At 35.5% G+C, this 27,799-nt stretch overlaps 2 protein-coding genes across 6 annotated transcripts in view; one reads left to right on the top strand and one right to left on the bottom strand.

The window, feature by feature from the left end:
• Positions 1-2,443: 2,443 nt before the first annotated feature.
• LOC137577072 (spatacsin) lies at positions 2,444-8,807 on the bottom strand. The gene is made up of 6 exons (XM_068290451.1): positions 8,593-8,807; positions 7,543-8,528; positions 6,007-7,482; positions 3,455-5,949; positions 3,238-3,399; positions 2,444-3,171 (listed from the first exon to the last, which is right to left on the bottom strand). Exons 1-6 carry the CDS (start codon positions 8,687-8,689, stop codon positions 2,946-2,948), a joined length of 5,442 nt encoding a protein of 1,813 aa, XP_068146552.1. The 5' UTR covers positions 8,690-8,807; the 3' UTR covers positions 2,444-2,945.
• A 6,019-nt stretch (positions 8,808-14,826) lies between these two features.
• Positions 14,827-27,799, top strand: part of Shrm (Shroom) — a 61,330-nt gene continuing 48,357 nt past the window's right edge. For 3 of the 5 annotated variants that reach the window (XM_068289355.1, XM_068289352.1, XM_068289356.1), the window contains exons 1-2: positions 14,827-15,017; positions 24,246-24,764. In XM_068289355.1, coding sequence (XP_068145456.1) covers positions 24,393-24,764 — 372 coding nt within the window. In that variant the 5' untranslated portion in view covers positions 14,827-15,017; positions 24,246-24,392. The remainder of the gene's footprint in view (positions 15,018-24,245; positions 24,765-27,799) is intronic. The other 2 variants (XM_068289353.1, XM_068289354.1) reach the window with 2 other exon arrangements.

Genomic DNA, 27,799 nt, shown 5'->3' with positions numbered 1-27,799 from the left:
AATTTATAGGGATCATTAAGTTTGTGATGCGTGACGTGGACTTACATACATATCCGATTCATATCTACAATATGCTAATTTGTCAAAGATACAGTACGTTACGTTACTGTACTTCATGTTACGAGACTTTTTTTATTTTTAATATGCCAATTTGTTAAAGTTGATTATAACAATTTACGGTAATTGGTTTCAAATTTTAGCGAAAAAAACATATTCTATATAAAGCGTGTTTTTTTTTAATGTGGGTTTAACTTCTATTAAGATGAATTGCGGATTTGTTCTTGGTCTATTCGTTGCACTTTGTCTGGGTATGAGCCAGGCCTCAGAAGTGTACTATCAATGGGGAGCCTTGTCCGATCTTGAAGATAAGAAATAATCAATACATGTAAAGAAACTGTTGAAGGACGAACCTCCAGTTAATAAAACATTTCTCACTAATTTATTGTGTTTTAGTTAACAATTATTTTGATTTTTTCATACCACTTTTTCATTTGGTTACATCTAGGTTTCAATGAAATATGAAATGAAAATCATACAAAACAGAATTTAAATAAATTTAATCAGGAATAAGTTTGTAAATTATTTTATTTGCTTTCTGGGGAAACTTTACTAAAAATTGGCACTATTTTGTGCAAATCACTTACGCACTTGAGATTTTTTTTTATGTTAACGGACTAACATTTTTAACCTATTTTAAAAGGACATGGACAGAAATTGGTTTCTTTATTGTCTATAAATCTTTTAAGATAAAATTCCGGGCTATAAGTTCAACTTTAGCTGGATGTAAGCCTGGCTTGCTTTGATTTTTGGTATTGGAATTCCCAAAGTCAGCCCAATCATTGGTTTCAAAACGACATAATACTATCTATCTGACATTGTAGTACTAAATTAGAGGAAGTCATTAAAAGATAGTCATATGTATAGAAAAAGTCTACCTAAACCAAAATAAACCAAATATGTACAAGGTCTTGTAAAAACACCTTAAAATATTCTAAAGATATAACTTTGATTCATTTCCGTCTTCTGCGAAGATTTGCCCTAGAGACCTTGACATTTTCACCGTTTCGTCACAGTTGAGCAAAATAATTGACGAAAGCCGTTTCGGAAAAAGATTTGCTATATAAAGGAAATTTTTTGTTGATTGTTGTTTAATCTGTGAAGATGAATTTCTTATTGGTTTCCGCTCTCGTAATTGGACTTTGCCTGGGTGTAAGCCAGGCAGCAGTTTTTTATCATACTAAGAATAGCTTAGCCCAACTTGATGATTAATCATAAATAAATTCAATAAAATTGTATAAAGCTGTAAAATGATGTAGTTAATATCAAGCATTAACATATAATTAATCTGTTTCTGACCTTTCAAACTGGCCGTGGATTTGTTGGTTGCAATTTGACTGGATGTAAGCCAGGCTGGGTTAATTTATTACGGTTGGAATTCCCCGGCCCAACTTGATAATTAACCACCATTCTAATGGTAATAAACTACCAAAAGAAATTCAAATAAATGAGTAGCAGTCAATGAAACATTGTCGCATTCCTACATTATTGTGTTTTCCTGTATTGTAGATGGAGTTATATAAAGGCGTCTTAAAATATCTCAATAAACTTTATAATTTTGTAGAATACATAAGACCTTGACATTTTCACCATTTCGTTACAGTCGATCAAAATAAGTTACACTAATCCGTTTTACTTATAAGAATAAAACAGTTTTGCTATATAAAGAAAACTTTTGGTTATCGTTCGTTAAACTCCAAAGATGAAATTTGTATTCGTTTCCGCTCTCTTGGTTGCACTTGGGCTAGGTGTAAGCCAGGCTGCCTTTGTGATGAAAGTTCACAATAGCCTAAACCAACTGGTTGATTAACCATAATTAAAATGGTAATCAAATTGTTTGCTGTTTAACTGAATAGAACTCCATTAAAACTGAAATATACTTCTGAAATATAATTTGACAAAAATTCACAGTTTTTTGAGAGATCTTTTCATTTTAAAACAAAGTTAATCTATCCTAATCCGTTGCACTTATTATTATTAAAGCACATACAGTTGTTCTGTAATTTGTGCTGATATATGAATGAATTTCGAATTAGTTTCGCACTCTTGTCTGGATTTTGGAATTTAGTAGTAATAGTTAGGATTGATAAGTTGGTAACAGATTCAAGAATATGTCAGTTCGTCACCTAGCGACTGCAAAAACTCCAATTACCACTGAACAAATATAACTTGAAAACTTTGAGTTCTGCAATACTTTGTATTCTTTCACACGCTTCCACTTTGACGACGAAAAGTTTGAAACAAAAGCCAGAAAAAAAAAAATTAGGCCAAAATAAAATTGATAAAAATGAGTATAAAATTGTTGGTTAGGGTATTTGTTGAACAACAGAAGAACATTTTCAATATTCAATCAATAGAAATCTATTTATACTCAAAATGACAAAAATTGTTTTACGAATTCCTTGAATTTTATTTATTATTTATGACGAACTTTTGTCAGTAAGACGTTCAATTAACATTGCCATAATTATTTTGTAAAGCACTTTGATGACGAATTTGAAGATCCACCAATAAAGAAATCCCAAGATTGCCATTTATTTTACTTTTACCTAAATATCAATGAATTTAAACTTTTTTTTTATGATTGAAATGTATAGTGTTCTTATAGAAGTTCCTTTTTAAGTATATTAAAGCATTTGATGAAATATTAGATTGATTTTTTTTGGTTTCTGCAAAGGTATACTAGAAATTCGTTCCGAAGAACTTTATAGTTTCCCCACTTCGTTAAGGTGGATTAAAATACTTAAGGCTAATCGGTTACACCTATTAGTGACAAAATTGACAATTAATATAAATCGCCTAATGTCATCACTTTTTTGTATAATGTATATCTATATTAAAATGAATTCTATGTGGTTTGGCTTGAGGTGTAGGCCTGGCCAAATGTGTCACGAATCGACTATATTAGAGAATTCCTTGCGTCCGAAATTCGTGTCACGCAGATAATAAACCGTCGAATCATTAATCAGAGACATCACAATAGTCTTTAAGCCCAGCATGGAGGCCAATTTGTATTTGAGAGTGACCGATTTGATTAAATTAACCAATTGACCGAAAGATTGTTCTTCCTGTTGGCGACTTAAAACTGCACCTTGAGAGGATTGTAGCAAGTATCTAGAGAGAACGAGGAATAGATTGTTAGTTTTGTCTGACTATAGTTTATAAGCCATTAACCCATACCCCTTCACAGCTTGTTCAATAATGTCATCATTAATGACTTGATGACAGAGGTACTCTTTAAGATAGTTTCCCCTTTGAAGGATAACAAAATGACACAGCAATGCCTCACTCCAATTGAGATCGTAGCCATAGGCTCGACTTAATATCAATGATTGTGGCACACTAAATGAAAATTAGATTAGATTTTCCAGGACTTTTTCATTTTTTCAGTTCTCACCTTAAATGTGTATTGACCAAGTCGCGAAAATGTTCCCTTGTTTCCACGCCAAGAACACTCGGACAAATTGGCGTACTTGAAGTGTTCATATTTGTAGAATTTCTTTTGTCCCCATGATTGCTACATAGGTCCAATTGCATCGCCATTAACTCTGCCTTGGCTACATTCTGTTGGGCCAAAAGCAATTTGTTATCCAATAAATAATTCTCTGTGGAATGGCTAAAGTTCTCCATGGCCCGTTGAAGTAAACTCTGCACATCGCTGCAACATTTGAGTTTGCCTGCCTGTTCGTATTGTTGACGTATACGTGTTATCAGCTCCTGACCATCTTGGGCCCACATCTCGGCCAGCTCTTTGTACATGAGAAAATGCAGGGCAGCCAATCGTAGCAGTTCCTTGCCGTTATTAGGTTGATATTCACGCAAATAGCTTAAGATGGCCTGGCGAAGTCCCAGCTTCTGATCATCATCGAATTGTCCGAGTAGAGATTCAAACTGATCATTGTCTATAAGGGCATCGAAACAGTAATACATTTCTCTATACCGGGCAATGCCGATAAGTAGACGTACAATCAGCGACCAAGATCTGGCCTTGGTTAATTGGCTATTCAAGTGTTTGGCTCGCTGCAGCACATTTGCAATGCCCTCCATGGAGCACTCATGCACAAAGCATAGATGGGCCTTTATCAGTAGTTCCACATATATTTGATTATGTTTCTTATGCGATAAGACTTGTGGTCCAGCATTAACGGATTTCGGTATGCCATAGCGTGATATGATCTGTGACAGACGTTCAAAGGCCTCACTCTCCTCATAGGGCTTGTTATCCTGATATCTTCTGTAGGATTTCAAGGCATCACAATAATCCATTAAACAGTTGCCAAGGAGAGTGGTATTCGGGGCCAGTTCTAGGAATAAATGAAAGTCACGATCTATATTATGACCCCAGAGATTGGCATTTCGTAAGGTGTTTCTTGGCACTTCCAAAATATAGAAACGTGGCCGAACTATGCATGTGGTTAGCTCTAGGGCCAAACTTTCAGCGATTTCCAAAGGTGTCATTCTAGTCGATATGTGAATATCACTCACAACTAAGAGACGCTGCAAGCAATCCTCTTCGGCAGCACTTTTCAGCAATATTGCGGCATCTTTGGTACGCAAGACATCCATATACTCTTTATCCAAGTACATGGCTGCTCTATAGGCCAAAACAATGCGTCTTCCCAGTTCTACGCCATGTTTTAGCTTTGAACATATGCCCAGAAGGGTATCCAATGTCTGTTGCTTCTCTTTGGCTGGAATCTCTTCGAACTCGACGGCATCGGATAGACTATCTGATAAATCACTGGCACATCTCTGATTCAGAGTGATTCTATTGAATTTGGGAAATGCACTTTTCTCCACCTCACTCAGCAGTTGACGCTCTTTAATGGCCAAAGTGCTTACGGTGGTCATACCCTCTGCTAGAGCCATGGCAAAGACTATAAAACGCAGATCATTGGGTCGAAATTCGAATAGTTCCTGCAGCCGCAGAGCCTCCACAATGTCTCCTTCGTCGAGTAGAGTATTTAGGAGTTCATTTAAACGATTTTCCATCTCTTGGGTTAACTTGGATTTGTTGGCAATACTAAGATCATCGATGCCAGCCAGTTCTTTCAGTTCCGCAAATGATTTATATAGTACACATCGTTCTTTAAGCATTATTTGCTCAAAATATTCGGAATAATAGATTTTGATTGATGGCAATTCATCTTCGGCTAGCTCCAGATAACTCCACGTCATATCATATTCAATTTGATCTCTATCAAAGGATTCATTCGGAAATAAATGGTGTTGCTTGATGACACTGAGGCAGCTTTTGAGTAGATCATAACGCTTAAGACCCGATGTTCCATTGGCTGCTTGTAGGAGGAAGTTAACCAATATGGCTGGAGGCAAGAAATGTTTCTCAATCTCTCTTTCATACTCCACATGGGGACGCAACTCTCCCCTATCCAGTTCATCTAGCCATTTGCCATAGACAATATCATTTAGAGGCAGTTGAAGCATTGAGGCCACCTCTAAAGCCTCTTCATAGGCCTTGACCTCAGTTAAATTCTCCACCAGCCTTCGATATTCAGGACTGTCACGACTTACAAGTTGCTCCAAATCAATGGAAAACTGTCTCATCCATTTAGCGGACACAGCAAAGACCTTATCCAAGAGACAGAAATCCAAAAGATCACATATATCACCCACATCTGAGCGGCAAATGCAATTAAGAAATTTTTCTTGTTGCAGAATGCAATCGAAGTTGTTTTCCAATTGTGTGAGGAGCAGGTTAATGGAACTCTTCATCAACAATTTACGCGGCTGTAGAGGGCACAAAGGCAAACAAACCCGATCCTGACTTAAGTAATAGAAAAACTGTCGCAACTCGTCAATGGTTGAGTCACTAAAGTCCTCCTTGTGACTGGTCAAATGCAGAAATCGGCAGAGATGTGTAAACTTGGAGTCCTAGAAGAAGTGAAACTTGGGGAATTTATTTGTCAAGCCCATCAAGAGTTCACTCACCGTTTGAAATATAATGAAACTATGCAGCAAAGCATTGACCTGACCTCTGTAGACAGCTCCTCGCACCAGTGACCATATCAATTTTGATGAGTTACTTTCCTTTAAGGAGAGATGAGCATCTTGTACCAAGGTTCCCCATTGACCACTCGTAACAGCCAGCCAGACCAGCCAACACCAGTCGCGATTCTGCTCACTTAGAGTGGTGGCCAGCACCGCCAAAATAGGCATTTCATAATTTACACAATTTTTCAATAGATTCAGCCAAGTGCATTGTGGATTTTGAATATGCATCATGTCCATGAATTTTCCAATATTCTCGATTGGCTCCAGATCGGGCAGATTATTAGTGGAGCTCGTTAGCAGAATGGCAAATAGATCTTGATTATTACATGCCAGAGATTGCTCTCTGATTCCTTGTGATAAATTTCCAGCATCCTGATTTGAGCTTTGAGAGGAATTGGTCAAAGTCTCTTGTGATGAAGCTGTATTCTGCTCTGTACGCCTGAAATTTCTCTTGTGATGATGATGATGATGGTGATGATGACTTGTCGTAGTGGAGAAAGGAGGACAATCATAGCTAAGAGCTTGAAGCATATGAAGACCCAAAGAATTAGTCTTAAAGTGACCTAAAAGTTTTTTTAGTTCACTCAAAGGTAAATCAAAATATTGAAAAATTAATAGCAAAGGCCACCAATCATCTCGTGAGGCATAATATTTAAGCAAATTGTTCGGAAATTTATCTAAACCATTGCGATTAGCCAGACATATGAGAGATTGATACAATTCCAAGGGGAATTCTTCGGGCTGGTCTATCAATTGCTTCACAATTTGCTCATCCCAATGGCAAAGCATTTCCGAGTAGCTAACATTCTCCACTTGGCATTTGCTATTCAGTTGACGTTGTAGCAAAAGAAAACTTCTCAAAAGTTGTGTATCGAAACCCAACATCTCACAGCAGGCCACACAATGAGTGACCAGATCAGCATCTCCCGCATTTCGTAGAGCCAACTGGGTGACCGTTTCACAGGCATGATACAATTGAGCCCGTGTTATTTGGCCATATAACTGCAGCTGTTCGGTTATCAAATAGTAAACCGCATAGGCACTTCTTTGTTGCTTTATATAATGGGTATAATTCAGTTGAGATTTTCTGGCATAACGCTGGCTCAAGCGAGCATTCGAGAAAGACCACAATTCCGAACTATGAGCTTCCAGATTGATATTTTTGAATTTACGGAAGAGTTCGTGAGGCGTTGGGACTCCTGAGGGATGACCTGTTGGTCCATGATCAAATCTCGCAGATAAAGACTTGAGATAAGGCACTCGACTCAGACTGGTTGAGGTCAGGAAACCCTCCAGCAGACCTATACTGGGTTCTTGAGTTAAGAAATCATAGAATGTCAAAAGTGGATGCTCTTCTAAGGGTTCTACTCCATGATGGGTTTCCTCTAAATATGTCTGAACACTGCGGGCTATCTACAATTGGTTATAGGACAATAGAAAAGAGCTCGGCAAGAGTTTTTCATCAAATCTTACCAGTTGAAATCCTTCAGTTTGGTTTAATGGATGCTTCTTGAGGTCGACAATTAATGCGAGTAGTGGCCCGAGTTCACTTTGACTATTTGCTAGTTGTTCCAGAGCCACGGTGGGTACGCAATCCATCAAAAGAAGTCTATAATAGCCACGCTCGAATAAATACTTGGCCAAGGGCTGTTGGCATAGCCAATCCGCATGCTCTTTGTCCTGAAGACAACCCATGGTGCATAGGCGACGTAGCTGTGTAGAAATATTCGAGGATTCATCGTCAAAGAAGTAACCAGCCTTGGCAAAAAAATTACGCAAAACTTCACAGGGTTGCTTCAATTGCTCCACGCCATAATCATACATGGATGCATCAATGGGCCAAGACTCAAAACATTGCTCCAACTTGGATGGGACAGACTCTTCTTGAACCTCAGCCCCTGCTCTCTGGCGACAAGTGAGCCATTTAAGAAGTTTATCCATTAGTTGATTATCAACCAGATGCTGCCACACTAGCTCCTTGTTGAGCTCCACTAGAAGAGTATCATTGCCATTGGCAAAGTAAAGTTCAACCAAAAGCAGTTGCAATGACTCTTCCGGTAAAGACATTAAGGCCTCGATATTTAAACGTGGAATCTGAACCTTATGCCGGGTCATTAAAGAACTGCATTCGCGTAACTGTTGGACCAGAGACCAATAGTAGGTCAGGACAGGCTCTTCCTGTTCATATAGCTGAGGTTCCTTGCTTCTCAAATGGTCGAGAACAAACTCAGAGAGTTCCTCATCCTGACACTCGCAGGCATATTGGTAGAAGAAGCATTTCACATCTCTTTCCACATTGCGTAGAACATTTTCAGCCTTACATACAAGACGCTCGGAGAGCAATCGCTGAACATACGCCTGGACGACATCAAAGAAATAATGACGATACTCTTGCAGGGGAATCTTACGCTTCTGTGACCAATATTCCAAACAGAAATCAATATGTTCCCCTTTGGTGGCTACCTAATCGAATCAATAGAATCAGCATTAATGTTAATTGTTGCTGTCCTGATTTACGCCGACTTGCCTCTTTGATTATGGTGATTTCACTGATGCCCGACCAACTCCTGAATATCTTCTCCTTGCCCTGGACATGAGTCTGGCTCTGACCGGAGTGCATTTTGGTTCAGCAGTGGACTGGGTGGGGTCTTTTCACTTCTTTTTGTCTATGCGGGTTACTATTTAGTTGTTCCCGTTTTCTTTTCACATTCTCTTTGTTTGTGGGAAATCAACTGTTGATTGTTCGCTCAGCTGTTGCTTATCACTGGCAATGGAACTGGTTCCAAAAGAACGAAACTCGCTACAGTCTAGACACATTATAATGAACGCAACTCTTTGGATAAGCCTTAAGTAACTAAAATATGCTGAACAACTCAATATTTTCTTTAATTGACGTAAATATTTAGCCCTCTGGATGTCAAGCAGATTTTTAATGAATCAAGACCAGAATCATGATAAAAAAATAAAACGAATTTCAGAAGTTGAAGATTCATATTTAAATTTGCAAAAACTCCAAAATAAATAACAAAAATCTAATATCCGAATATTTTTCAGTTTCAGGATTGATTAAAAGTTTTAAAAAACTTAAAATTGATTTTAATCAAATGATTTTTAAAGAATATTAGATGTGTAAGAGAATTATATTTAAGATAAAAACAATTCCATTTGAAGAACGGGTTTTGAAGACTTGTTTGTACTTAAAAGAACTTCTCAACTTCCCAAATCTCTGAATTCTATGAAATATCATAAGAAATAACTCAATTTTCAAATTAAACAACTTATATCCTTAAAAAGTTTAATGATCTATTAATTTGTCAACTTTTCTAACTAAGTTAATCTTTTAGTTAGTTTTACCTGTAGCTTGATGTTATCGTTTTCTAGAGTTGCCAGACTGTAAAATCGCTTTAAAATTCACACAGTTGGCGGTTCATTTAAATAACGTTTCACCGCCAGATGGCTGTGCGGGTATTAACTTTCATTCTTTATGCTCTTAGTTTCTTTTTTTTCCATTTTTGTTTTTGTAACTTGATACTTCAACCCAAACGTCCTTCCTTGTGAAATAAAAGTCAATTTCAAGGAAATTCTGCACTTACAAGTTCATTCCGAAAGTTCAACTCAACATGTGGGGCTTGCCTGCCTGATGGCGAGACCACACACAAAAAAATTTACAACCCCACATAAATAACAATTTTTAGTTAGAATAGGCCATTTAGATTTGCAATACAACAATAAAAACATCCGTTCACAAGTTGAATAAATCAAAAACATAGTAAACTCCAGCACTTACAACACGACCAAAAGACTAAAAACTAAAGTCAAGTTTTCCAAGAAGCAGTTAGTAAATAAACTAAATTATAACTAAGGTCTGAACCCTCTTCCTCAATTCGGTCCCTAGCCCCGACTTTCTTTATAATGACATATGAACTTGGCGAGGTGCCATTTATAATTTTCACACGACACACGAGAAACCTGTGTCATGTAAATTTTTTGTTTATATCCCAGTACGGATGGATTCAACCTTTTCAGGTTGCACTAGCATAATTATGCCTACTTATATTCTTTATAAAACAATTATGTTGGAAAAAAAAAAAAGAAGACCAAACCGAAATGAAAAATGTGAAAAAATGTTGTCCAGATATTGTTATTATTTTTGTTGTTGTTGTTGTTACCGTTTTGGTCACTTTACAAATAGTTAACAGGGGCCAAGAGTCGTGAGTGGGAGAGGGGGAAGAGCTTTATGGGTTGCCGTCTCCTCCAGCTCATAGTCTTTGCAGCGGGTGACTTGACTTGGCTATCAAACCGGTTGTCCCTGCTCTTAGCTCTATGTGTGTCTCTCTATTTGTGTGTGTGTGTGTGTGATTTATAGTTACGCACAAGCGCGCAAATCCAATTACTGGACGACTGGCAAACTGACAAACTGAAGCATATAAGCAGGTAGAGCAGCAGCAACAGCAGCCACCAGCCGACAGTCGAGTCATGGCCCGTAGCAAATACCGCCGCCAGGTTATAGGACAGAGAGCTGTCGATCTTCACTTATTGAGGCTCCCTCAAACTTAAACCCCCTTACAGTAGCCATTCGTTAAGATAAAAGTCTGGTCAAAGAGTCATGTTGCTTCAAGATTGCTTACAAACATCGCTGATCTAATTTCTCCCAACCAAGGGCAATTTAAATTACTATTTTAAAAGTATTGATCTTCATTAGGTCCCAATATATACTTCAAATACGTTGTTTAAAGATTCCACATCGCCGATCCTCTAATCACAATCAATCAGGAAACTGCTAATCGTTAGTTCTGAACACCTTTTGAATGAACAGCCTTAATTCAAGTCGAACGATTGAAATAAACAATATCCCGAAACTTATTTCAAATATTTTTAGAGACTTTAGAATTGATTTTCTAATCTTTCAACTAATTTACCTTTAAACCCCGAACATATTAAACATTTTTGAACAGATTATGTTTAGTTCTTAACCAGTGTAAGTATAATATATGATGCATCGAAATAATGTGAATAATTTTACTTAATATTTAAAAGTATTTTTTCTCTAAATTAATCAGAGAAACTAACAAAAATCCATTTCAAAAACCTTTTATAAACTTGACTTAAACGAACCTTTGTTTTGCCTTAAAAGAATTGAGATAATATCTGATGCGTCTTAGTTTTAATAGATTTAAAATTTAGTTCCTTTTAGCAAATCTTTACTGTGCCAAACATTAGAGATAAATTTCTGTATTGTATCTGCTTTCGATGTTTACATCATCATTTGGACCCCAAATGGCGGAACTTCATTTTTGGCCACACACACAAAATGTCGTCCAATTGGGACAGATCGGACGGGCGGTCGGTCGGTCGGTCTGTCGGTCGGTGGGTCGGTCAGATGGTATGCTTGGTCGTCATTTTCTTTTGTTGCATCTTTTTAAAAATACATGCAGTTGGGGCATCTTTATCTGAGAAAATTGAAATGTATGTCATAATACCATTGGCATGCCGGGCAAAGTCATTCCTCTACAGAGACGATTGCGTCTCACTGCTTCTCTCTGCCTCCACCCTCATACTATGCAAATTTTCTGCCATATGGAGGAGCTATAAAAGCTGATGCCAATTGAAATGCAACTCACATGGAGACCTGCGCCGCTCCCTAGTCATATGAATAGTATATGGAGTGGTGTGTGTGTGTGTGTGTGTGTGTGTGTGTGTGTTGAGTATTATTACATTGATTTGTGGCCTTTTTCTTTTTGCATTTAAGGGCCAAGTACGTATTTTGTAGTTGATTCCCACGTTAAATAGGTCTCTTTTTTTGAAAAATCCATATCAAGATCGGGGGGAACTCTGAAAACCTGAGCTGGGTGTGTTCCGTAACCCCCCACCCCCCACGTACAAATGGACACACACACACACATGCAAGTCCGGCTAACCTTCAACTGATATTTTGTATGTTTCTGGGGCTTTTCCTATGGAAAGTCAAGCCGGTCCTATAGAGATTTGGTAATAGCCTATGGGACAATAGATCGAAAGGCGGGGAAGGGCAAAAACAACAAATTGATTGATAGTCGCGGCACATTCCAAGCTTCTTCATCTCCCCTACACACACACACACATGCAAACACACGTGAAACTTGTTTCTTCTCTTGCCAAAAATATATTACGAAAAAATTGGTTGATATAAAAGTGATGATTAATTGGCAAGTGTAGTTAACAACAACAGAGACAGATTACAGCCACATTCTGCCCTATCGCCGGCAAAATCGGTTAATGAACTGGAGTGGTTAATTCATTAGAATCTGAATACATATATTGATTGGATTCTGGCAACTGTTTAGAAATTAGGCTTTTGTTCTATTGAAATACTATATCTATCTATCTAAATATAAATATTTGCATTCGCTTGACCAACCTTTCGTTTAGTACCGTTAAATCTGCAAAAAAAAAGTAAAAGAAGAAGCCAAAAAGAACCGGAACGATAAATTTACCTTCATTAGCACCTGGTTGTTAAATATTATGAAGCTTTCGATTTAACGGTTAATATATACATATGTATGTATGTGAGTGTACCGAAAATATATCAATATCTTCTCCTGGAGGGTTCAAGTTCGGTTTAAGGCTATGCGGGTGGTCTCCTTCTGGTTTGAAAATCAAAAGTGCAAACAAGACATAAATCAATTTTTCAGTTCTGTATTTTTTTGTTTTTTTTTTTTTTTTTGTATTTCAAGTGAATCACCAAATGAACGGCCTTGCTTATCAGCCGTTTATTTTTTTTTTTTGTTCATCTCTTTCGCTGTTGCTTTTTGAGCTCATCCTTTTAGCTACAATTTCTTTTGTATCTTGCCACACGTTTTCTCTCTCGCGGTGTCTCTTCTCTGTGTGCGTGTGTGTGTGTGTTTTTTCGCCTTTTTGCCGCAACAGGTTCTTGGCTTCAGTTTTTCTACCTTGCTCTGCTTCTTCTTCTTCTTTTGCTTAGGTTTCTACATACTTCAACCATTTGCAAGAACTGGACAGCAAGCAAGCAAGCAACAGCAACAGGTTCTGAAATTCACAGAGCGCAAGACAGAGAAAGAGAGAACCAGTGGGAGAGAGTGCGGCCTTTCGTGTTCTCTCTTGTATTCTCTCTCTGTCTCACTGAGTTATTGCTAGATAAGTGACTTTTTTTTCTATATTAAATAAATAACATACAACAAAAAATACCTACTAATAATTTAAGTATATTCGCCGTACTCCTCATACCTGTTTGCTTTCCGACTCGAGTCTCTTGATAAGAAGCAACAGAGTGTGCGACCCCCATTAGTCCGCCTCAGAATGCATTTCAGTTTGTTGTGTGCCTTTCCTCTCCCACAACACACACGTTTATGTGTATGTGTGTGTGTGTTTTGCCTAGCAGCTGCCAAATTTCCAACTGGGGTTTTTTTTTATACCCCAGTCGGAGTTCGACGGGAATAACTTAGGGAAATGCATATGTGGTTCACTTTTCCTGATATTCCAGTTAACGAAATGTGAATATAGTTTTTCTAATACAGTACCAACCGATAACAGAAGTTTTTAGATCAAGCTAAATATATAATGTTTAAAAATTTGGAATATAGACAAAGATTATGAAACTTTCAAAAGAATCACTAAAATTTCTGAGAAATGCCGGGGAAAATACAAGACGACTTGGTTAACAAATGGGGCGGTTGTTATACGTCGTTTTCTTAATAAAACGGTGCGTCATAATTTCCAAAAATTTCTTCCAGATGAGTTCCTTCAGGATTCTAATAGTTTTTGAAGCATAAGTTTTAAAAAAACGCTCTTAAAATCATTTCTACTCTAAATTACTTTTATTTACAATATAATTGGGATAAGAGAGTTCAAAAGTTAGTTAAACAAAGATAAAATAAGATTAAGTAATGACGTTTTCCAATAATAATAAATGAAAGTAATTTCTGAGCTTGCACCTAATATTTCGTAATATCATTACTACGAATACGGGAGTCAGCAAAAAAAAACTCTCTCTACTCTTAAAATGAAAAAATATATACATAAATTTAAATATTATATTATCAGATATTGTAAAATCATTTATTTGGAAAGAAGTAAACTCCAAATACACATTACCCAAGTAAACAAATATTTCTGTCACTATGAAATGGTGCTTAGAACTAATTTAACAAAACTTCATTAATCTCGTTATAAGAACTGCCTACTTTTAGGAGCAATTATAGATTTCAACATAGGATATTAACCCAAATTGTATGCGACACTTAAAAAGAAAAAGAAAAGGCGAACATTCGTTTATAGTTGAACTCGTCTTTATCTAGTCTAGAAATACCACATGGAATCTTCTGTATATATGTATATATAAGTATAACAGTTTCTTTAACTATATAACTATAAAAAACAATCCCAAAGTCAAAAATCTTATGATATTTCCTTAAAAAAACAAAACGAAATATATAAATCGTATAATGATATAACTAGTACTTGATTTCCACTGGGTATTCATATACACCGATAAGGCGCACGCCGCTCACACACACACACGCACACACATAGAGCGCACCGCACTCAGGTAAAGTCAGATGCACACACTCTGGCTCTCTTTCTCTCTCTCTATGTGTGTGTGTGTGTGTGGCTCGCTCTCCTGTTAACGTGGCTTGTGCTGACTGAGGCCAAGCATTTTCGCAATTCTTTTATGAGCTTTGCCTTAGCTGCTTCTCTCGATCGGAGAGTCTCAGTCTCAGTCTCAATTTAGCTCTCGCCTCGTTCAGTCAGTCAGTCAGAAGAAATCGAACGACGACGCAAAACGGTGAAAGAAATCTGAAAAGAAGTCAGAAAACCTTTAACCGTCCGACCGACCGCCCCGCGTTGATTTTTTCTGGTTAGACCCCGCTTAGCCTTGCGACTCTGTGTGCGTGTGTGTTTATCTCTCCGTGTGTGTGTGTGTGTGTATTTGTGGTGCGGGTGTTTTTTCTGTGAGTGTTTTTTAAACACATCAAAATTTACACAACAAAAAAAAAAGAGCAACGAAAAAAAAAGAATTTAAAACTTTATTTTTTGGTGAAAAAGCACGCAAAAAGCAAAGTGTAAAAAAAATGTGCCTCAAAGATTACACAAGAATTGTTTAAACCTCAAAAAGCCAAAAACAAAAACAACAACGAAAAAGCAACGAAAAAATGAAACTCCAACAAGCCAAAATCCAAGCATCTCAACCTTCAGTTTATAGAAAATATATATATATATATGTTTATGCAGATATATATATTTCTTTTGGTTCTTTTTGTTTGGTTGCATCTTCATCTTGACCAGCAACAAGTTTAACTTCAATTCCTGCTACCACCAACTACAACAAAAACGGAATTTTCCCAACCAGTTTATATATATATATATATTTTTTTTGGCGCTTGCCATTTTTCCTATGTTTTTTTTGTTGTTTTTTTTTCTAAGCATCTTCTTCTGACTAGCCAACTTTTTAGTATTTTTTCATTGCATTTGTCGTGTTTTTTTATACACTTTAGAAGAGAGCTTGGGTTAGTACGTGGTTTTTAGCTTAGTTTTATTAGTGGCGCCTGACGATAGTGTGACTAAATAAACATAATTAAAATGCACAAACAACGAGAGAGAAATGCATCCCCCAACTAAACAGAGACCCAAACTCAAGCCACAAGACGAGGGGATAAACATGTAGCCAAAGATACAAAGCCAAAGGCCAATATGGACAGAACAAATGTTGGCACAAACAATTCTCATTTATTGTTTGGCCACATTTTAAATGGTTTTTTCCAAAACTAAAGCGTTTAATTGATTAGAAGAAGTTTATTTAGGTTCAAACATAAGAAGACCAAGATAACGAGACATTTTTCATGTTTTTTAGTTTGTCTAAAGAATAAAGACAGTCATAGCAATTCTATTTTATTTTCTTCATTTTCTAAATGTTTATTCAAATTATTAGACCAAAAACATATTACTATTTTTTTTCCCCCTAAAATCTGAACAAGTTTTTTTATTGTTGGTTACAAATTGTAAAAAAATTTTCAATTTTCTTTCTAAATTTTGTAGTTTAGAATTTGATGTATCGAATTTCTAAAAAAAATGTACAAATAAATCTCTTTTTAACCAAAGATGCTAATTTTTCTAGACTTATATTGATTTTTATCGAAAATAAGGATAGAACATAGAAAGTAGTTTTAGAAAATTCAAGAAAATTTCACATAGTTTAAAGAAAATTTCAAAAATAAACATATTTTTGAAAACAACTGTAAAAATAATGAGCTAATTTTCATTCTGGAAACAATCGTAAGAAACTATAGTTAACTTTTTAGTAGAATGAAATTTGGAAATAAAGTTTAACCATTTATTAAATCTTTGAATAAAAATATAAGGCAAAATATTCACCAGATTTCGAAAGTAATCAAAAAAAAAAAACTTAAACAAAAAATATTGAAAAAAGTGCTAATCGAATTTAAACAAAGTGAACAAGGCAAATTTTATTTGCAAATGAAATTTTTTATGAATTTTTATTAGTCATTACCTTATACGATTATAGTTTGTTACATTTCTCTACTGCTAACTGGACCATAAAACTATATAGGGTATATATAACTTTAGCATCATTCTATTGCAAGGCGTTTAGAAATTTATATTTAAAGGAATTATATAATGTGGCGCCCCGCTGTAAGGAGATTACATCTAAAGAGATACAACTCGAGTTAAATAATAGAAGAATATATTCAGTTAGAAGTACCTACATATTACAATTACGTTAAAACTATGGACTGATAACGAATGATAAACACAAATACATTTTTTGTTTTTCGTTTTGTATGGGATGATTGTTAGAGTTGAGTGGGAGAAAGGGAGGTAAAAGGGTAGATAGTTAGGAGGCCTAGGGTTTCCATTGTCAAAGCCATCCGACATTCTCGCATAGCATCAGCATTTTCAAACTAAACTTGTTTGCTCGACTTTCTGTGGGGGAGGAGCGAGACGGTGAGGCGACAGCAATAAGAAATTTGAGTTCAATACACTCAACGGGGCATTCATATATAGAGTATATAGAACGGGGGCGATATATTTGTATGTGCATATATTTGGATGTTTTTGAACTCCACGGATTGATTAAATTACAAGTGCTTTCAATTGGTGGAAATAAAGATAAAGATCTATTTAATTAAAACGCTGACTATAGACACAACGACCTTGCCATATTTGATGGAATTGGAATTGTATCTCACCATTTGTGTCAAGCTTCATTGGCAACCAGTTTGTCTCCCTCTCCGTCTCTCTGGTTTTTCTCTCTTCGTGTATCTCTATTTCTCTTTATCTTATCGCTTTTGTTACCGGCTAAGTCTAAAATTTTTAATCTTATCTGTCACAATTAGGTAGTACAAACAGAGAGCCAAAATTTAACTGTAACAGAAACAGAAACTTGGTTTTTTTTATTTCGATTTCATTTCAAGTTCTTCTCAGTAACTCAAACGGAATTTATCCAAGTTGTAAATTGCTCAGAAACTAAGCTAGTTAATGAATTTTTTTCACTAAAACACAAATTGCGCATATTTTTGTTTGTGTCTATTTAAGTGAACGAAAAAACAAAAAAATGTGTAAGCAGCTAAGCAAATATATCTCTAGAAAGAGACAGAGAGAGATAATCGCACTAGTTCCAAAGAAAATTTGCCAGTTCATTGAAATAAACTTGAAGACAACTTAAGTAGAAGATTAAATGGTAGAATGATTTGGCTAAAAGTCTTAGATACTTATGTTGGAATGGTTTTGTTTCCCAAAATATGACTTGCCTAAAGTGAAACTCTAAGGTTTAGACTTTTTATTGAAACTATTTGATTGCAAATCACTTTTCTTTTTACTTAAAGCGACTTAAGATTGTAAAGTGATTTGTGACAGAAATCCAAAATAGTTGGTAGGAAATTGTATTCAAAGTACTTTATATTTAACTACAATAAAAAGTAAAATTTAAATAAAATTTGTTCCTTAAAAACCAAATCCTATAACTCTCCTTTCTTCCTTATTTTAATGGACCTTTGTACAAGTGACATACAAATTTCTAAAGAACCAATTTCTAGATAGAGAAAATTTGAATCGTAAATTGTGTAAAACAGTATGAAATACTTAAGATATTCCTTAGAAATTGTCAATATTCCTTAAATAATAATGTTAAAATGAACAAAATTTACAGTAGCTCCTAAATACTTACCCTAGACACTATATACAGTGGTGGTCAGTAGGTTAGCCCCCCCCTTTTTTTTTTTTTTAACTTTGAATTTGATTTTCTCGGCTCTCAAGACGTTTAATGAAGTAATTTGTTCAGTTATTTGATGGATATTGTATTTAGATGATGTCCCGTAATTATTGTCATGACAGCTTTCGACGTTTTTTTTACAGGTGCGTTTGAACAAAAAGCCCCCACCCAATAATCGGTCAATAGTTTAGTTTAGCCCAATCTCTCCAAAATCTTTAATATTATATTTAGACATGTGAATTCTTTGAAGAAGTTGTAGATCTAGGTAATCTAAGATAAACTGCATACCAAAAATGTTCAATTTAGCCTCAGTACTTAAAACCAAAAGGCCCAGTCGAAATTTTGGGTTGTTATATGTTATATTCTTGAGGTCGGTTGGTTTGACGCCGTTTTACGATACCAATTTAAGTTAAAATACATTTTTCTTGATCAACATATGAAAGTAAATTAAATTTTCTGTCAAATTATACAAGTTTTATAAAAATCCGCCAAAAATTAGATATGATTCAGCGCCTATTATTAAAAAAAAACTAGGTAAACCAAATTCCCATTCGAATTTTTCCCATACATCCTCCGTCACTTAAATTATCATCACATTAAAATGTTATTCTTTTAGGAAGGAACAAATGAATTCTTCAAAGAAAGTCTTGTAAAGAATTATTGATATTTATTTGAAGAATGAATATATTTGTGTTATCAGAAAGGTTATAACAGGACAGATATATGTAGGTACCTTATTATTCCAGCTGTCATGGTTTCTGGTTTTTAGGATATGCCTCCATTTACTCTACCTTGAAATCATTTAATTATATCATTCTTACATTCATTCACTAATTGAATGATAATCTTAAACAACATTCCGCAGAGAACTCAACTAGCACCTTACACAATTTCATATCAGCTGCTAGTTCATATCTTTCTTTCTCTATCTGTCGTTGGGGAATTTTTCATGTTAGCTTTCTTCTGTTATGAATTGTTTTTTTTTTTTTACAATTTTTATTTTCCAGAGAACAGAAAGTAAAGTGCTTTGGGGAATGTGCTAAGTAAATATTTGTGACACTTTGTTGCTATATAAAAATATATATTTACTTGAAATTGTTTCAACTTATGTGGAAAGCATCTCTTTCTCTCCATCTCTCTCTCTATCTCTTTCTCTACTCTCTTTTTGATAAGCATTGTATTAACCTTGTATGGAATAAGCCAACGACCTTCGCAGTTTCCAAATTGTGGAAAAAACAAATCTCAAGAATAAATCCGCATCCTGCTGTTTAAATGTGCGGAAGTAAAGTAAAGGGAGCACAGGTAGTCGGGGCGCGGGTTTTGAAGCGTTGACAAAAGATCATAAAAACCTAGAAGAAGAAGAAGATAAAGAAATGCCGAAAAACGCGTCGAAAACCAAAGTAAACCAAATGTAGTTTCAAAATGCGAATTCAAAGATTGCAGCAGGCTGAAATATACCATTGTGTGTGTGTGTGTGTAAGAGTGTGCTTGTGTGTGGGTGTGGGTGTACCAAGAAGTGCAGCTTGGGAATCTGATTTCCCATTGCTTTTTTGTTATTGCTTCAAGCCATGTGAGCAGCGGCCACAAGCAGCACTAAAGAAGACGTTGAACTTGCTGCAGTTGCACTCGGCCCTTTTTGCAGTTGTTGTTTTTGTTGTTGCGGAAATCCAGCAAACGAATTAAATTTAATTGTAAATTTATGCGTCTCTCTCTCTCTCTCTCACTCTCCTACCACCACTCTTTCTTTTCTCTTTGCTCTAGTTGGTTTTTTCTCAGCTTGAAATGATCTTCACCTTTTCACTAGTGCCATTTCGTTTCGTTTCATCTTTTTTTTCGCTACCTGTGTGAGAATTGACAAAATTATAATGAGTTGGCAGCCTTGCCAACACCTAGGAGGTAGCTCTTTCTCAGGTAAATTTACCTATGTAGCCATAATCATAACATAGTTAGGCGGCAGGTAACAATTTCCATTCATACTTGTGTTTATATTTTCTTTACCGGATTCCGGAATCCGTCTTGTAGATATTTTTTTTGTGTTACGCTTGTTAGCTAAATTTATGACAAACCTTTTAGACCGAAATGTTACAGGGGGTAGAGGAGGAGGTGTACGAGTGGTGTTGTATCTGACATATCAATCTTTGACAACTCTTTTACACACTCACACACACTCACAAATCCGTAAAGAAATCTAAATTCCATTCCAAGTCTAAGGCCACCTACGCCGCATGCAGATGCCTTGAGGCATGATAAGACCTAAAACACACACACTCATACACACACACACACACACACACAATTTGAGGGCCCTCTTATGAGTTAGTGAGATGTTCAGTATGAAAAAGAGAACAATAAAGGAATTATATGGTCTCCCATTGTTTCGTCTTCATATATTTATACAATATAACTAAATAATCAACTATCTATATTGGAGAGACTGTGGCAAATGTTTCTTTTAGGTTTCTTTTCAAGACTATTGAGCATGAAATTTCGGAAACTCTTGAGGTCATTATATATATGATATCTCAATTTGTAGATATAAAAGATTGTAACGTTCATTCTTCTATATGTATTGTTTCCATTTAAGTTGTAATTAATGAAATATTAATACTTTTTGAGTCTTAGTTTGAGCTTTACTTAATAACTTTATTGAAGATAAGTTAGAGCAACTATATAAGTGATTTAATTGGCTAGTTATTTGTATCATTAACAATATTTCCAATTAAAAGCTTTTGCCTTGTAAGTTAATATAAAAACTTACCTGTTATATTAGATATCTGAAACGATAATAATTTGAAAATTTATTAATAATTATTTAGTAACAGATAAGTTGTTTCTGTTGGTCCGTTAAGTTGATTAAGAATTTGACAAGTTCGTAAAAGTTAAAGAGAATCGAATGTATATTCTTTATTCTTAAATATTGTTTTAAAGAAACTTATAATTATAAATAGTTACACGTTTTATTTGCATTTTGAACTCAAAACGAAAATCATTTGATTTAATTAGCTTTAATCGATTTGTCTTTACATAGAGTAACACTTGATAGATAACTACATAGATGGCTTAGCTAACATTTTATGCTATGAATCAACTTTAGTCATTTATATATATATGTAGATTCATTGGCTTAATAAATCATAGAGTGGACAATTTCCTATATGGGTTGGTTGGAGGTGACAAATTTTCAAGTGGCTTTATAGACTTTGCGATTCTTGCCTCCAACGGCTGTGAGAGATCGTTCTGACCCTGCAAATTGCAATCGATGTGATTGGGCCTGAATAACTCGTTCTGTATAATATGGAAGGAGGGGACCACCAAATTGGGGGGAGTAACTGGGGTGGCAACTGTCAACTGAGGTGGCTGCTAGATTGTGTGTGAGCGAGATGGAGAGGTTGTGCCCATTTTCCACTGGCGCCACTTTGTTTAAAAAAATGTTTTCCGCATATTTTTGTCATTTTGCATTTCGATGTTGTTCAGATTTTGTTTGAGTTTTGTTCAATGCTTGTGAGTGTCCACAAAAAGTCTGCCTAGACCAGCAAAAGTGTCTAATTTCGCTTTTCAAGCAATAAAACAACATAATGTCGACAGACAGAGACAGCTACAGAGAGCGACAGACAGGGGGGAGAGACAGAGAGGAAAACTATTAGCTGGAAGCTATAGTGCGTCTCTCTGATTGTGAGATTTTCATAAATTCTACCTCAGGGACCGAAATAATTAACAATAAATTGTTATAATGAACACAAAAGCAAGCCACGGGGAGGAGAGTTGTCCGGGAAAAAAAGCTTTCACATGCCTCCAAAAAAAAAAAGAAAAAAAAACTAAAAAATCATAAAGAAATGTTATGGCCAAAGGGCAGGAAAGTGCAACTGAAGGTTAGGGCAAATGTCATTGATTATTATTGTTGTTCAAAACTGAAACTCAGTAAAGTGAAATTAAGTAGCAGTCATTATTACGGAAATGCAGTAAAAAAAGCCATTAAAAATGCACTTACAATTCCCATTATAATCTGCATATTGTTTGGAATTACAAATAATCTTAAATAAAGCTTTTTTTCAACAAATATATGTTAATTAGAAACCGAAAATCTTTACAATATTTTTCATTAAATATTTTTATAGCTTTTCGAGTAGTTAAAAGTTTCAATTTATTTGTCGTAAATTGTTGTCAGAGGTCAAGCTATAAAATTTTTTATTCGGCTTGTCATATCATTATTAATTAATAATGGGAATTCTATTTAATAAAGTCACAAACTTATTTTGACATAATTTTGTCATATTTGATATTCCAATCTTTTAATTTAAACAACTATTTAGGGAATATTTTATTAGTTTTTGGGGCTAATCTTGACATTAATGCGCCTTGTAAAACTTCATTACTATTCAGAAGTGCTGTCATTCCTTAAAGGAATTGTTATCCTTGATGTCTACTTCGACAGAATCAAATTTTAAACCTTTTAGGGAGCTTTCTTACTTCATCTGAGTTTTGAAGAGATTGTCAGGGAAAAAGTTAAGAAATTCAGTTTAAAAATGTTTTTAATCCTTGACATTTTTGCGTTTCCTTAATGAAAAGGACATCTCTTTACGAAATTCCCTACACATTCTTTGGAAAATCTTTAGAAAACAAGGAGCATTCCTTGGAGCTTCCATCAAGTTTGGGACTGTAGAATAATTAAAACCTACTTCTAAGCATAGCAAATAGAAATTAGTTAATTTTTGAGAATTTAAGATTAAATTTCTAAACATTTTCTCGTCTGGCAAGGGAAAAGCTGGCAGCAGAAGCAGGGCTAAAGCAAATGTCATTGCACTTATAGATTTATCTTCAAAACGTACTTTGCCCTCTCCACGGCACACCACTCCACCACCTTCACCTCCACCTCTCTCTCGCTCTCTTTCGCTCTAGGTGCTCCCCTCCCAATCGAATTGAAGTCGAAGCCTGTTTCTCTAGGGGGTTTTGTCAACCAAAACCAGAATCAAGTTTTTCATCCCAGAGAGGCTAGAGAATATATATTTTTTCTTCTTCTTATTTTCGCTCTCTCCTTTCCTTTCCCTGCGGCTAGTGCTGGAGACGCCACAACGCCACCCCGCCGACATACCAGTTCCAGTTCTAAGAGCCTCTCAGATCCAACTATAATTATGCATTAAACACTTGAGTATTTTTCAGAGTAGGGGGCACCCATGCCCATTTGGTCATCATCTTGAAATTTCCATAGCAAAGGAAGGGGGGATAGGCGAAACCATAGAGTAAATGTCATAGTGAAAAAAAATACAAGAAACAAAAATTTGCGTGGGCCAAGAAATGCATTGGCCAAATCGCATTTAGGCAAGAAAAGAAATGAATAAAACTTGTTTATTGGCTTAGACGGTTGGTTGTTGCCCCGCTGGTTGCCTCTTGGGTCAATGTTATGTAAACCTGGTTCACTTTTTATTTATTTTTGAGCCAATGCCTCCTCCCCCAACACACACCACACACACACACACATAATACTCTTCAACTTATTACACAAAAACCCAAATAACTCAACAACAAAAATGAAAATGAAGAAAACCAAAACCAAAACTGAAACTAAAATCGATTCAATTTTCTCTCTTTATTTTTTGCTTGGTGTGCTCTGTGGGCATTTTTTTTGTTTTGTTTTTTGTTTACTGGTTTTGCAGCCTGATGCGGCTGCGGCTGCGGCTGCGTCTGCGTCTGCTGCCGCCTGCATTCCAAAGAGACTCCAACAGAGACCGGACTCTGAAGATAACACCGCGCAACAGCAGCAAAACTGACCAAAAAAATGTCAAAAAAGTGTCCACAATACACAAAAAAAAAAAAATGTCGCCATAACAAATTAAAATAATTTCAACAAATATCATTTTTTTTTTCGTTGTTCGTTCGTTTTTTTTCTCTTTTGTTGTTGTTCGTGGTTATATCATAATGATTTTTTTTTTTTTGGTGTTTTCCCCCTTCTAAGTAGACAGATGGGGCCTCCGAGATGAAAGGTGTTAAAACTATAATCACAACAAATCATCATTAAGAAAAACTTCAAAAAAATAAAGAAAGAAAAACTTCAAAAAACGAGACTGTAAAGATAAACGACATTAAATTTTAGTTCAAGAAAATGCGAAATCACAAAGAAAGCAACGGAAACAGACAGACGATAATATCATCATCATCATCATCGTCGTCGTCGTCGTCATCAAGCTCCTCCTCCAATTCCTCCTCCACCTCGACTGAATCCAAAATGGATAAAATGGACAATAATAATCAAAAGCAACATCAACAGTCTGGAGATGGCAAAGTTTCGGTTGTTTCGAAACTTTTGCTCAAATCAACATCAAACACACCATCGTCCTGCAATAAGGATAATAACAACAGCAATGGTCATAGCCAACGGCAACGACCTGCATCCATCTCGCCCAGCAGCAACAACAACAACAACAACCACAGCAATGTCAGTTTCAGTTCCGCCTCAGTTGCCGGCTCAATACAGGTAAGTTAGTCTCTTTTTACTTAATCCAACCGGTTTTCTTCGTTATTCTTATTAATAAATCCTCTCCAAAAATACAATGGGAGAAGAAAAAGTGCGCAGAATTCCAATTCCAATAAATGACTCACACGCCGAGTGACTCGATGTGCCCTCTACTACTCCAAATTCCATCCTCCATCCTCCGTCCTCGACAAAAATTTAAACCCACGCACACTCGATCTTTGTTGTTCGATTTGATTGCCTTTGCTCCGATTCTTAATTGAATTATGGGACTGACCTGCATTTGCATTTGTTTAACCCGAATGGCCCCCCCATTGATGATGATTTCGTTTTCGATTGAGAAGAGACCCCAAAAAAAATACTGTGTCACGAAGACGAAACGGCACTTTATTTTTTGGGTGAGGCTTTTTTTTTTGTTTTGTTTTGTTTCTCAGGATCTTTTGCCTGGTATATGAAGAAGCAGTGGAAATCGAGTTATTAATTGGTCATTTGGCAATGAATGAAGCCGTAGGAATGTTTCATTTGAGTAAGAGTGTGATGTTGCACATGCAACCTCTCTCTGTGTATGTGTGTTTGTGGAGCTCCATCAATGAAATGATTGTATGAGTGGAATTTATTTTATGGCATTTTAAGCCTCAGAGTGAAGCTGTAGAAATGTTGCTGGCATCGCAGCAGCTATTAAGAAGTTTATGTTTTTTTTTTTTCTAAAATATCAATCGAAAGAGTTTTTTTTTATTACACTCTATAATTTAGTTGATCCAATTAAAATTGAGATATCTAGTTGTGTTTGAAAATGGTTTACGAGGCTTACTAGCCTATATGGACATATTTTTTATAAGTTTAATGGACCATAAGACGTCATAAGTTCCATTTTGTTGCAGCATCTTGAATACTTTTTAGTGCCTTGAATGTTTTTTAACATTTTTTTGGTTAATAAGTGAATGCAAATTTTAAATATTGTAACTAATTATTAGTTTATAGTTTTGTCAATACCTAACTGTTAAATTTTCTTAGGTTTGGTTCATTATTTTCATGTTTTAAGATGTAATTTTTGCTTACATCATTTTCTGCCCTTCTAAAAGTCTGAAAATAAAAAGTTTTACAGACAAATGCGTTATTTTTATTTTCTTTAGTGTATCTCTGAGGTATATATAGTTCATTTAAAAACCGTCCCAAAATAAACAGTTACTAAGTTTGAACTGACCAGCTAATAATTGGTTAACTATTTCCCTATCAGTGTATAATCGAATGTTTAATTTTGTAATTAAATAAAGCAAAGCAAAAAAAAAAAAAAGATGTAACCAAGAACATTTTAAACGTTTCTTAAAAACAATTAAAGTTACAAATATTAAGAGTTAATTATTTATACTCAAAACCAAAACTACTTGAAAATGTAGTTGGCCTTTTGCAAATTATTGTTTTGATTCTTGTTTTAGCAGTAAAATAATAATAAACCAAAAGTGTCTAAACAATGATTTCTATTTTTGAGAAAAAATACATTAATTATAAATATATAAAAATCCAAAATTATTACATGAGAAACAAAATTAAAGGTAATTTTTAAACTTAAGTAGGTAAACAAATGAAAAGTAATAACAAACATTGCTGTTTGTTTTAACTCTTAAATTTTTAATAATTATTTTCCATTCCTGTTGGCAATTCTTTTAAGAATTAACTTAATTGATGGACAAATTTCTAAAAATAACTTTTTATGCTGCATTTAACTTGGTTTTTTTCTTTTCTTTTTTGTCTATATTTGATTTATATTTAATGATATTTAGCGTTGAAAATGTTAAAGTCAATTATTTTTCCATTCTTATGGCATGCTGCTCCCATTTCTCCACAAGAACATTACCCACATAGAGAGAGACAAAGAGAGAGGAGACCCCACAAAAAAAAAAAAAAAAAAAATATTCTCGTCACCCATTAACCTTAACTGAATTATTGTAAGCTTCTCTGCCTTTTGCTTCCCCACAAATGCCACACATTTCGAAAGAAAAATGAATTGTTTGGTTCGGTTCTTGGTCTTGGTTTGGTTTGGTTTGATTGGAGGGGCTTTCGTTTGTCTTTGAAAATGCAAAATAATTTACCAAATTAACGGTACCATTATCAACAGCGACGATCCGATCAATCAATGGTGAATCCGATCAATTAAATGTTGCCTCCAAGCGTAAAACGAAAGAAACTGAACAGAATCCGAAACAGACAGAATCAACATTGAAGAAAGGAAAAAGAGGTTATGACCAGAGAAAGAATCACACACACACACACACACACACAGAGAGTGAGAGATGGATGGATAGATGGAGTGGCAAAGAAGATGCTGATGATGGCCGATCAATGGTCGAAATGTGAATGTCGACGATCTATGTGTATCTTTGTGTGTATGTGAATTGGACCAACATTGACCTTATCATTGTAAAGATATTTTTGGTCTTTCATTTGCTTCGAGGGGGCGTTGATTAATCATCTTTGTTTTGCCACAACCCCCTCCCCCCCGTCCAACCCAACAAAAATATACCCCAAAAGGCTTCAAATTTCATATGCGCGGATTGCTATCTATTGTCTATGGATGGTTATTTTTGTTATTCATTTTAGCTTTTGTAGCTCTTGTGTAAAAGAGAATGTGCCGATCGATAACCGGACAGGTTATTGAACCGCTTTGGCAAGCTATATAGTAATATGTATTTTTGTAACGCTTTTTTTTTCCTTCTTTTATTTTGAGTTTCTTTGAAAAACGCTAATTACTGGCTAGAAGCACACTTTAGTTCCAGTTATTAGACCTGGACCAAGCCAAACAGCTGGTCGATGGTCGATCATCTTTTTAGCCTATCTCCACCACTTGATGGTGTGGTCCTCTGGCCGTCTTAGAACAAGTTTCCCTCAGTTGGCCACATTCCTTTCTAGGTTCGAGGTGATGCACCTCGAATCCTAGGGCTATTTATAGCAACTATGGCAGCTCCCTTGCAATCGAATTATTTGTGACTACCACTAGCCACGCCCACTAAAACGATGCCGAGAGAGCTGACAAAACAAAA

Source organism: Drosophila tropicalis, unplaced genomic scaffold (genome assembly GCF_018151085.1).
Source record: "Drosophila tropicalis isolate 14030-0801.00 unplaced genomic scaffold, ASM1815108v1 contig_593, whole genome shotgun sequence".
Lineage (NCBI taxonomy): Eukaryota > Metazoa > Arthropoda > Insecta > Diptera > Drosophilidae > Drosophila > Drosophila tropicalis.
Note: the sequence above shows the minus strand (reverse complement) of the source record. Positions and strands in the feature narration are given on the sequence as shown.

Excerpts from the sequence above, each read along its gene's own strand:
- LOC137577072 (XM_068290451.1), bottom strand. The coding sequence starts at position 8,689 with ATGCACTCCGGTCAGAGCCAGACTCATGTCCAGGGCAAGGAGAAGATA. Across the intron at positions 8,529-8,592 it reads CACCATAATCAAAGAGGCAA|CCACCAAAGGGGAACATATT; the intron begins GTCGGCGTAAAT and ends TCGATTAGGTAG. Across the intron at positions 7,483-7,542 it reads AAACTGAAGGATTTCAACTG|ATAGCCCGCAGTGTTCAGAC; the intron begins GTAAGATTTGAT and ends AACCAATTGTAG.